Raw genomic sequence first — 12,950 nt, forward strand, 5'->3', positions numbered from 1 at the left:
ACTTTAAGACACAATTCTATCATTACACATTTTTTAAACCTTTTTATAACCGGTATTTACATCTCTTGTTTCTTATTGCTTCCTTGCTTGAGAATAAGATCTTCAGAGCATTGTATGCCTAGTTCTAACCCGAAAGGTGCACATAAACATTGAACAAAATGTTAAAATCTGGCCATGGTAGTAGCAGGGGAAGCAGCCAGGCAAAGAAACACTACAATAGAGTTATTTTAACTGTTCTCCACCAGCTTTTAAAAAAATAGAATTTATAAAAATGTAGGGGACTAAACATAAGACTAAATAGGTTTATCTACCAAATCTTAGATGTTTTCATTGGTTTATTGTAGCAGAACTCAATGTACTAATACAGGATCATTAATATTTTGTGCATTTCTCTAAATTTTAAATGCTTAAAAAGTGTTTTAAAAGTATTTAAAGACTAAAGAAGCCTGAATTTAGTAACTTTCCTAAAATTCTAGTTTCAAATAAAGCAACACATACTAACACTTTGATATTTAGGTCAATCAAAATCTGAGCTACTATGCAGCTGTATATACTTTTTTCCTTCACAAATAAGAAAATTAAATAGCCTAGCTTCTAAAATCATAATGTATTCATACATGTTAACTTCACCACTATAGGTGGTGGAAAAGACATTAAAATACATTAAAAATAAAACATTTATTTATCATATTTTTAATTATGTAACTTGAGTTATATTTATTCTGACTTAGGCGACATGAACTTATTTTTATTGCTAAGAGTACTCTGAAATACCTACATTTTAAGATTTTACAGTTATGTTACATTATAGTTTATTTACTGCTATGTGGCTACTTGTGCAAGTAAGGAACAGTCTGCTGGCTGATGACTTTTCTTGAAATACCCTGAAAATCAAAGATTACTAAATATTAATTAAGCTCTTGTTGCTTAAGTCAGAATATTTTAAAAGTTATCTTCATTGTTGAAGATGGCTTGACATATTCTCCACAATACTGGATTTTGAGTTTCCCAATACGCTAAATACAAAGCAAAACTCCTTTCTCACACTACACTCTTCTTCCTTAATACCTGGCCCATACTTGTTTTAACAATTCTATGACCGTTTCTGGTTTGTTTCAATATTTGAACTCATTAGTTCACTCATCTAAAGTAGAGACTTTATATATTCACACCACCCCCCAATTAAGGTAAATTAGAAATACAATGAAAAACTAAAAACGAAATGCCTTCTCCAACCATTGTATTGATATTGCATGAGCACGTCACAGAAGAAGCCTCAAATCAGTCATTAATTCATTCATACATACATTCATTTAAATTTAATTACCACCTATCTTTATAACACTGAGCTGTAGACTGAGCATCCAGCAACAGGCATGAAGGATGACATAAATTCTTTCATACCAATGGAGCTTAATTACGCAATCAATGTGAGTAACGACTATCGTAAGAGATTTTTGTTTTACTTTAAAGCTGTGAAGAAAAATATATCCTCAGAAATCACATTAAGTACTTTTATAATCATGTTAAAAAGTAGTCCGTAAGTTTACAATATAATGCAAACATCATCAGAACTCTAATTAACTGAGAAGCAGACCAATTTAGTGAAATGAATTTAAAAAAAGAGAAAATGGTAACGTTTTAAAATTAATAACTATTGTGTATCTTCATTTTTACTTACCATACATTAAAACTGCCTGTTGTACTGCCTTACAACTAGCCTGTTGCATATTTTTTAACCATAATATTTTGTCCTTTTAAACCAACTGTTATGAATACCCAGGCAAAAAGTAATACATAAGGAAATTGTTATAGAAGTCATAAAAATATGGAAAATACATATATCCTTGAAAACAGAATTTGAATTAGAAAGTCTACACATTTTTTAAAAATTAAGGTCAATAATCTGTTAAACCAAAATAAAGAAATTTTTAAAAACTGAGCTAAGGAACAATGGAAGCAAGCAAAAAAAAAAAAGAAAGAAAAAGAAAAAGAAAAAAAAAGACAGAAAGAAAGAGAAAACAAACTTTGCAAATGAAAAAAAATAAAGTGCAGAAATCAAATCACCCTGAAAATACTGACATTTTCAAACTATAATTATGGAAAACCAGAAAATGACCAGGCTACATTCTAAACAAATATAATCTATCATATCCTTTTTTTTTTTTTTTTTTAATGTATGGTAATGATAAAGAGAACCTGTCTTTGGCCCTACAGTACAGCAAAACAATAATAAAAATTGTCCTAAAATACATAATGAGCTTTCAACTTAATTTTCAAAATGGGGGGGAGCACATTAAAACTAGGAAAGAGAAAAACTAAAGCTCTATTTCCTCCGAGGGTCATATCCAAAAAGGGAGGGAAGAAAAAAAGAGTGGAGCAAAACAAGAAGAGAATGGATTACCTATTAAAATTGTACCCCGAATTCAGAAAACATATTTAAAAATTACAAGATTAAGTTACATCACTTAATCTCTGGTATCTTGGTTTTCTCAACAGTTAAATAGGGATTCTGGAAGAGATCAAATCTCCTACCCAGTTTTTTCATCTAGTTCCACAATTCCATGATTTTTCCAATCTCTTCAAATGGAAAGCCTCTTTGCTACTTCTAAGTGTCCTTATTAAGACTTTGACAGAGATGCCATATAACAGGGAAAACTTAAAACTTAAGAAGACACCAACAATTAAAGCACAACTTTTTAGGGAAAAGTAAAACATGCCCATATTCCTTTAACAAAGAAAAAGATGCTTTGTAATATCTCTAAGTCTTGACGAGCAAAGAGCTGCCTACACCTGTGCTCATAGGAAGCATCTGATAAATACACATAATAATTAACAAGAAAAAGCTTCCGAACAGATTTCACACCAGTTTTTTTTAAAAAAGCACTTCCATGACTTTAAAACAAAAACATAGTCTTAGAAAAATAAAAGCACAGTTATATAAAGAATAATTAAGACTAAATATGTGAATGAACAGTCTCCAAGTAAACTCAATTGCTCCTAATACTAACTCCTTTAAAAACATTATTTCAAGAATGAATATAACCAAAATTGAAAAGTTGTAATTCTTCTAAAATATTTAGTAATATATAACAAAAACTTGTACCATATTCCCACTATGTTCAGTGTTAACAAAATGTACCCCAATTCCTTTCTTTCTGCCCTTCCCCCAAATTACAGATCTTAAAAAAAGTCACTGAATCTAATTCCTAGAGTAGCAAAATATTAACAATTTAAATGAAAACAACTTTCTTCTTTAAGATAAGAATGATTTTTAAAATTGAATCAACTGAGAGCATTTATTATTTCCTACAGGGAATACAGGATTTGAAGGCCTATTTAATTAATAAGTACATTATGACATTATGTGAAAATTTCTCCTGCAAAGGAATTATGGAATCTTCAGTGGAAAAACGTTCTCAAAAACCTTTAAAACAGAAAAATTATTCCTCAAAACCTCAAAAGGTTGGTTCAGTTTTACAAGGAAAGTAAAAAACACCATAGTCTATAATTTTAAAAATTACTGAGTTCAGAATATAATTCATTGTAAATTACAAATCCACTGAACATCAGTAGGACACAGGTCTTGAAAAGAGAAAAAATACATTAATTTTAAATATCAATTATTAAATAAAATTAGTTTAGGAATGGTAAAAAAAAAAAAAAAAAAAAAAAAGGTTTATTTTCCACACCAAATAATCTTACCTGAATCATTTTGCTGTTAAAAAACTCAAGATACTGATTTCATTTTTCATCTGGTCCTGTCAACGATGCTATGACAGGCCCTGCAGGAAGCAGCAAAAGATCAATGATGGAGTGTAGCTATGATGTGTTTTCATGATAAAGTTTTGTTATGGAAAAGGATATCCATATAGTAGCTTGAAACTCAGGGAATATTGAAAATATCTCAGAAAGTTTGTCAGTGTACATAAAGTTTATCAGTGTACGTAATATTCCTTTTTTGTACTTTCTAGTCTTAAATGTTTATTTTCATTCAATTATTTTCTTTATCAAAAATTTAAAAATGACTGCAGTATGTATGTGGAATTTTGAAGAATCATTTCTATATTGATAAGAATTGCTAAGAAAATATTCAAGGTGTCAAAAATGAAAAATGTTTAAAAGTATGGGAATGATTCTCTTAACTTTCAGAGATGATTATTTTAATCTCATTTCCCAGGATTACTGTAATTACCAGTAAATTATTAACTATTCATAATTTAATTAAAATAAGCTTTAACAGACTTCTTGCAAACAGTAACTTCAGAATCAAATAGTTACTGGCAATAATGGTAAAATTCTTTCAAGAAAAGCATATAGGTTGCAAAAAAAAAACCTGTACAAACTCCAGAACTTAATTACTCTTTGGTAATTGACAGGTTATACTCAATAAAGACCAAAAAATTCAAATTAGTAAAAAAGAAAGTCAAAACTACAAAACTCCTTCACAAGATTCCAAATGATACTTTTAAATTAAGAATTATTTTAAAATAGTATAGCACCTTCCCAGATTTAATATAAAGACATTTTTGTGCTAGGAATTAGTTTCCTTCAAGGGCAATTAATAAAATAGCACTGTCACAAGACCCCTAAATAAGTGGAAACACTATTAGAAGACATACAAAACTTCTACGTATGTCTTGGAAGCATACTGAAGTCAGTCTTTCAAATAGATTAAGAAATTTAAAACAAGAGAAATACACGACAGATTAATTTTTTTATAGTGTTTATGCTATACCTGTCTTGTTTGTTGAAATACTTCAAAGGATTCGGCAGAGTTTGCTTGCTAAAAAGATACAACTTAATTTTACATGGATTATTTCTCATATAAGAATAAACACATGTTAAGCTACGGTAACACTAATAAAAAATTACAGTGTACTTCCATTTATTTTTGCTCACTCATGATTTGAAAATGTACTTGTGGGACAAGGAAATTTAGATACTGCTGACTTAAGACTGTTTTCTTTCTATTTCTATACAAACATCATCTGTGTGTATGTGTGTGTGTATTCTATCACATTCATAGAAATCATATTAGTTTCAAATATCTCCATATAAAAAAGTAGAAAAGCCGATGCCATATCTTTTAAGAACAAGATGAAGAAAATGGAAATTTCACCAACCCAAGCATCAGGAAGTACTGAAAAGTACTGCTTCATTTCTTGCATGTTGTGTTTTATACCATGACACTTCAGTCTCTGAGGGTCAGGTTAATTAAGCTCCATAGCAGCTGCAGTGCAATGTGAGACACACACTGCTGCGGTTCCCACCAGTCCAGTCCAATTACCTGTAGTATTCCAGCACTGGACAAGTGACAACCAACCTCTTCTCTCTAGTCACTTGCTCCCACTGGTCTACTGATAAATGTTAGAACAAACTAACCTCCTTTTGGAAAGGACTGCAAGCTGAATGCACCTGCTGCAGGCTGCAATGATGAGTCCCAGAGAGATGTTTGTCAGTCAGATCTCTGCAGATGTTGTTTAACTTTATGCTAGAGCTGTATCCAAAGATGGAAATGAGATGGCAATCAAGCATAAATCTCCCACCCTTGTCCCCCCAATTTTATTTTAAAAAAGCTGCACTTGCTCATAAAAGTGGTTTAAAACAGCTCCACTAAACTGAAAACAACTAAAACTAAATTCCATGGTAAAAAGTAGTTTATTAGGTACTGAATTTTAGGTAACAAGTGGCATAATTGTGTTCAATAAGTGTTATTCGTGTTATTGAAAAGTTTAAAATTTCTCTTAAGCCAGAGCAAAACAAAACAAAACAAAATAGCTATAAAATAGCAAGTTTTCAATGGGTGGTTTATTGCTCAGGTTTTTAGTGACACCACATACTCCTCAGAGTTCCCAAGACACAGATTGTTTTTCCTCTTGTATATTACACAAAACATCTCTCATATATAAATATTGAACTATGTCACCAATTGTGTTCACTATTTCTAAACTATTCCTGAAACCTTTAGGGAGGATATTTGCAAGGCAATGTTGTTAGACGTATTGGATTTCCTCACAACGTCACAAATTTAAATGAGCTATTTTTCCAAAATCCAGAAGGCTTGAAATAGCAAATATCAAAGTGACATTGTACATTATAATTCATGAAAATACCAACAGTGTAAATAATGTTCCACAACTTACTAAGTCAATGATAGAAGATACAACATCAGAATGAAATAAAAAAGAATCAAGTAAATTGAATACCTAAGATTTCTAATGCTAATTCAATTTTTCTAAAAGTCCCATGGTACAAAATATTTGCTTACATGATTAAGTATCAAAATTGTATCTTTTGGAGTTTACAATTTTAACATAGATTGTGCTTTGCCAGTAACATTCCTTCATATGTTAAGATTTCCTATTGCTTCAAATGAGAAACAAAATATTAAAAAAACAGTAAATTTTCAGAGACATTAATGTCTAAGTGAAAGATTATGGTTCTTCCACCAACTAAGGGTATAAAGAGACAAAATATAAAGTAACCCACAACAACAGGTAATGTGACAAATATTACAAGTTTAAGATTTAAAGGAAGACACATTCTGTGTCAGCAACTCTTTGATCACACTAAAATCAAAGGTACAACACAGTGTAATGATAACCATCGTATTAAACTCAATACTAGAAATTATACTACTTTGTTTTTCCTTTTTACAACTCTATTTATCTACTAATTTTGCCTTAAAATATGTATAAATAAATTTTGAAGATGCTTTGCATCTAGATCAAAGTGTTTAGACTGCAACTTTTAAAAGCTGTAACTAAAATATTCCTGTTGTACCACCAATAGCGTAATACTCTTCCTTCAACAATATAAACAAAAAGAAGTGATCTATTTTAAAACTTTATCAACTCATCTGATTTCCCAAAAAAATGATCAGTCTTATGCTATACGGTCCTGAGCCTAAAGGATAAGGGGGACACTGAATTCTTCCCATGTCAAAATTAAGGCAGTGTTGGGTATTTGAGTTACAGTCTGCTTTTTCATGAGTTTTAAAATTTTACCACATAAATGGCTTGTGATTAAAAAAAAAAAAAAAAATCACCCAAGTTGGACAATGCTAAGATTATGATATAATAAATCTAGGAATATAAATTCAAATTTTAACTTACGGACCATAAAAGTAAATGCTTTACATCAACTGTGATCCAGTTTTATAACCATGAATATGGAAACAATGTAAGATACAGATTAATATATGCTAAGATTACAGTGAATTATTTCTGTTTGATATAATGAATATCTCTACTGTCATACAATGGAATAACAATAGGTACATTATGAAATGTTCTAAAACCTAAAACACATATGAAAAAATACATTTTATAAATCCTTTACTATTCCCAACAAATAATGTATTCAATAAGTTTTTTGGATTATCTACCTGAACCATGCATTATTTATAATAAATAAAATCAATCTATCTATTAATGAAAACTAAATACACCTTCAGATGCCAAATAAAAGAATAAGAGAACACTATCACCATTCTGAAAATGCATTCATTAATATATTCTCCAAAACGAGAAAGCTGTTTTTTACTACAAGGCAACAACTTTAGGCAACCTATTTGTAAAAAAGATATACAAATAAATAAGCTGTTTTAATCAAGTAAGAAAAAAAGATATATTCATAAATCATAGGTAGTAAGTAGTATTCTGTAAGATTTAGATTTTTGAAAAGATAAAATGAGTTACAAAGCACAGCAAAAAATAAAGCATGTCCACTCGTAGATCTTTTCTTTCTGATTACAGTAATTTAAAAGTGCACTTTACAATCCTCACCATACAATTTCCCCAAATTATTTTATTTATGCTGACATGTTGAAATACACAATATAAAATACAGTTCTACAAATTCTAAATCATACCAGTTAATGTGCACGAAATATTTTCTAGGTTTCAACCATAAGTATTAAAAATTACTCAAAAAAGCAAGGTTGCTTAAGATATTTTAACGACACAGCTGAGCACAAAACAAACAAAAAACACAAAAAACAGACAAATGTGATAAATATGAGTAGACTATATTGGCTACAATAAAAACAATGGACATACATTTGAGTTGAAATTCATTAAAATAGCCCCAAAGTGTGTCTGTACTCTGCATTATATATCCTAAAGGAAATCTGTCTTAGATACATCAGTATGTTAACTAAACCTTTGGAATACAATTACATTCTGTTTCAAAACTTAGGTAATTTGAGAAAATTCATTAGGTTATACAACTAAAGTATACTTTTCCCCAAAAAAACTGTCTTACCAAATGAGAAACAGAAAATTTCTTCATGAAATAAACATCAACATATTCATTCTAATCAAATAGGAGTCATAAATACATAAACGAAACACAAAATGGGCTTCCAAATAAATTACTGCATAATCCTACAAGAAAGTCCTTCTAACTCGGCGATATGAATCACAGTTCTCTATTTTACTTTGTCTGAGATGAGCAGGTAAGTATTGCTTAAATATATCTGAGTACGAGAAGTTGAAAGTAGCTCTATTTGAAGAATACCAGGACCTTAGATAATTCCACAGGCTTGTGGTCAAGTGTGAACAGAAAGACTATTAAAATTGAAGTCTATCAGAAGAAGAGAGATATATCTGTCTGAACAGGTAGTAACCTAGTTAATATCATATTTAAATAAAAAGTGTTTAGAATTAATACAGCTTCTTATTAATTATAAGGCTTTATTTTATCCTTAAAATTGATTCCAGTGTGTGCTTGGTTTCCACCTGTTACAGGCAGAGCGTATATGCCTTCTTTTATCCAGACATTTCAAATCACATTTGATCAGGTTACGTCACTACACACACAAAATTTTGTTCAACGCATTCCAGTTTTCCATTTTTTCCAACGGATATTCTTGCTGTATATGAATAACGTGTCTCAGAACTAACTATAAATAAAATAAGCAATTTCAATATAATAAGAAAAATATGCATAACTAAGTGGACTAAAAACAAAAGATCCAATTCTCGGTGCACCCTTTCCAACCCACTGAAAATAAACTATATTCAAATGAAAAGGCATTTAATTTACTATTTGGAATATCCTTGATAAACACCAATTTTCTGTAACATCCCTGCACATCTGATACCACCTCATGTTTAATGCAAAAAAGCTATTTCATTTTCATCTATTGACAGTGAATTTAATTTACCATTGCAGCTCTTTTCCTAGAACTATCACGTTATTAATTCTGCAATCAAGCTCTTTTGAGTGCTTTTATTTGTAAAAGGTTTTCACAATTCCACATTGATTTTTTTCATCATAATATACCTTTTAAATACATAAATGTGAATATGTTAGTAAACTTTCTTAATGCATAAGGAAAGTTTTAGAGACAAGGAAAGCCATCTACAAAACTACACTCACTGGAGCAAACTTTCGAAGGGCAGCATATCTAATACATTACATTTTAGTTTACTATTTGTAGTGTTTACCAAATATACAACGTTTAATTTGTATAACTAAATGATACTGTCGACCATTCTAAAACCTTATCTAGCATAATAGTCCATTTTCTACCACCAATCAATTGGCTATGAAAAAGAAATCCTCTATTAAAGAACTCTTACTGAAATTAGATCATTGAAAGCAAATAAGCTTTTCTTTTCTACCAGGAAAAAAAAAAAAAAAAAACAGTATCAGTCCCCTCAGCAGTGAATAAATATTTTTTATGGCCATAAAGACAAAATAACCAAAAACAAACAAACAAAAAAGGCAGAAGCTACACCTGGGTAAAAGCAAATCAGTTAATGTTTTACCTAAGAGATATACTATTCAATTATGCAGATTTTCTAGTTAAACTTAAAATCCTTACACTAAATAGCAAAATGATAAAAAAGAAAAAGATAAAACACGCAGAACTATATAACACTTGAAATAAAAAACGCACAGTGAAAAGTACAAAAAAAATTATACCACCTAGGAAACTTGCCATTTTCCAGCAGGTTACAGTACCACACAACTGTTAACATATTTTAGTCTAATACAGCTGTTCATAACACAAATTTTGAAGTATTACTTTACTTCTTACATAACAATATATTTCCTTATCACAATTACATTAAAAACGCAGTATTTTAAAAATCTGAAGAGGCAGCACTTGTCCTCTTTACTTCACTCCAGGGCCAACAAACAAAGCAGTGAAGCAGAAAGAGGTACATAATGGATTTAGAAGTAAATGGTCCATTCTTTAAGAAGCCTTCCTACCCCCTCTTCTGAATTCACTCTAGACTAATTGTCATTACAATGATGTCTGAAAACTTCAAAAGAACCCTATTTCCTGATGCCAGCTGTCCATGTTTCTATCTTTAAATTTTAGAGTTTTTTCCTAATTAGAAAGAAGTATTTAGAAATACCTAAAAGATTCATCTCATAATTGTTCTAAATCAGACACAGTTTATCAATTATTGAAACAAAACATAACACCAACAGTAGAAATATACTTTAAAAATTCTCCACAAATACAATATATAAATAAAGTCATACTATTAAGAATTTCTTTCAGTACAACATACAGCACAGGTAGATCTTCTCTTTTTTCTTCCTTGGGGATTTATCAAACAATCTCTTCACCATTGCACCTACCTGGGTAAAAATCTTTGGACTTAGACAGCTTGATGGTGGCTCCAGTTTCTTTTTGCAACTGAACAATTGTCTGTCCTCCCTTCCCAATTATAGATCCAGCAGCATAACTAGGTATGAGAACCTTTAGAAAATACTGGCCGTCTTCTGAAAAATGCAAAGAAATATACTTGGTTAACATGATAATTTCAAACTTTGTATCCCCTCTCCACCCTCAAGAGGGAAAAACAGCAATTAAAACATTGGGCATACAGCTGCAGGAAATATGGGGTTAAATTTTTTAAAGAACAAAAATAAGCTAATTACAAAGAAAAATAAAGAGATACAAAATGTTTCCCATTTTGTAGGATTTATACTTTCAAACTTGGAATTAAAAACTAAACATGTTCTATCATTTTGCAGTACTGTAGAAACTGATGACTAAATTCCAGTTGTTATTCCAAACATGGAAGTCTTCCAATTCTATCTGTGGTTACTATGGTAAAATGAAATGAACTGACCCTTTAACAAAACTTCAGAGATTTATATGATGACAAACCTTTGCTTAACATATTCCAATATAAATAAGTAAAAGGACTGTAAATAGTGATGAGCTATATTTGTTTGACATTAGCAAACACCTAAGGACTACAATTAGCCATTGACTATATCCTACTTAAAGTATGCAAAACAAACATTTCTCCTACCAGATAATCCACCCAAACTGTAGGGTGTATTCCAAGCCTGTAATAACTGCCAGGAAATAACTCAAAGTGATGTGAACTGGCAAATCTAACTAATCCTGGTGTATTTCTTTAGCACTTCTTAGTCTACCATGATCTCGTTTAAGCTCATTAATTAAAGGACCTTAAGAAGAATTCTGCCAATACTAAAAAGCTTAGGAGTCATTTAAATCAAACACACTTAAAAGTGACCAAACAGATTATGTTACTTCTCCAAAATAGCCACAATTTTTAAAGCAGAGGGGGTGGATGAACCAAGAAAGAGTGAAATGAAATGTTTTAGAAAATAAAGCCAACTCCATAAACTTTAATTTCCGACAAACTGATCTAGTCTTAAATAGGAAACACCCCGGTAAATCCAGCTTCCTTATGTGAATAAACGTTCCAAATTTTGCGGGTGTGCCATTCGCAAGACCCCCATCCGTCTCTAATGTACATGCTGTAGATAAATTCACCTCTGCCTCGATGCATTGGGTGCATTGTTAAGATGACTCCAGTGCAAATGAAGAAGCGATAGCGGTCCCGTTATAACTCATCTTCCCAGGAAGCGCAGGATGTTAAACTAACAAGTCAGAGTACCAGACACCCCCACCCTCGTATGCACAACTCTGAAGACAAATCAATGAGATATTTGCAACGACAATATAAGTGCGGTAAGAGCATGCACTCATCAAGATTTTGCATACTACTTGTGGCCCAAAGCAAGGGGACGAAGAGAGGAAAACTCTCCGGTGCCCCAATCATTTGCTATCCGCTACCCAAGTGCCATTTATTTATTTATTTTATCAGACTGTTAAATGCAGCGCGCATCTTCTGGCGGCCATCACCTCACTCGGGGGTCATCCTCCTCCTCTTTAACGGACCCCCTTGCCCAGGTCTAGGATATTTAAATGGTCAGTCTTTAGACCGATTAAATGGAAAGATAGGTCTATTCCGAAAAACCGGTCGCCATTTTGATGAATGATAAACAGAGAAATGGAAATGTGTCCGGGACGGCGAGGTGCCGGGCAGGTGCAGGGGAGGGGGCGCGGGGCAGGGGCGCGGGAGCCGCCGGGTTCGGGCTAGAGGTGTCGGGGCCGCGGGAGGGAGGGAGGCCGGCGGGAGGGAGGGAGGCAGGGGCGGGCGGCGGGGGATGGGGCCAGCGGGGAGGTGGAAGCGATACCCACCGCCCGTATTGGTCCTCTTGGTGCTGCCGGCTTCAGGGGGGGCTTCCAGCGGCCTTTTCCGCGAGTCCGGCGGGTCCAGGTCTATGGGAACCCCAGTGTGGGTCCCGTTCTGCTGGATGGGAGCTGCCGCCATCATGTTTGCAGTTCCTGCCGCTGCTACGGGGAGAAGGTTCTCCCTTTTGTTTTGGCTTTTTTTTTCTTTCTTTTCTTTTTTTTTTTCTTTTCTTTCTTTTTTTTTTTTTTTTTTTTTTTTTTTTTTGCGTTTGGGGTTTCTTGGGGTTTTTTTTTTTTTTTCTTTAATCGGATCAATAGAAATCTCTTTAGGAAAAAAAAGCTATGTTGCTGGTTTGTTCTCACTGGGGAGGGGGCAGGGCTGAGGAGCAGCTGCAGTGCAGTGTCAGAAAGGAGACAGGGGAATGGAGGGGGTGTGAGAGACGGAGGGTGAAAGAAGGAGAAGAAA

The 12,950-nt window shown here is 32.4% G+C and overlaps 1 protein-coding gene across 2 annotated transcripts in view; it reads right to left on the reverse strand.

Annotated features, from left to right (window-relative positions):
- LOC111160711 (NOVA alternative splicing regulator 1) overlaps positions 1-12,693 on the reverse strand; it is a 147,699-nt gene extending 135,006 nt beyond the window's left edge. For both annotated transcript variants that reach the window (XM_022524035.1, XM_022524027.1), the window contains exons 1-2: positions 12,491-12,693; positions 10,606-10,749 (exon numbers count right to left, since the gene is read on the reverse strand). In XM_022524035.1, coding sequence (XP_022379743.1) covers positions 10,606-10,749; positions 12,491-12,626 — 280 coding nt within the window. In that variant the 5' untranslated portion in view covers positions 12,627-12,693. The remainder of the gene's footprint in view (positions 1-10,605; positions 10,750-12,490) is intronic.
- Positions 12,694-12,950: the final 257 nt, after the last annotated feature.

Source organism: Enhydra lutris, unplaced genomic scaffold (assembly GCF_002288905.1).
Source record: "Enhydra lutris kenyoni isolate GAN:26980312 unplaced genomic scaffold, ASM228890v2 scaffoldscaffold4, whole genome shotgun sequence".
NCBI lineage: Eukaryota > Metazoa > Chordata > Mammalia > Carnivora > Mustelidae > Enhydra > Enhydra lutris.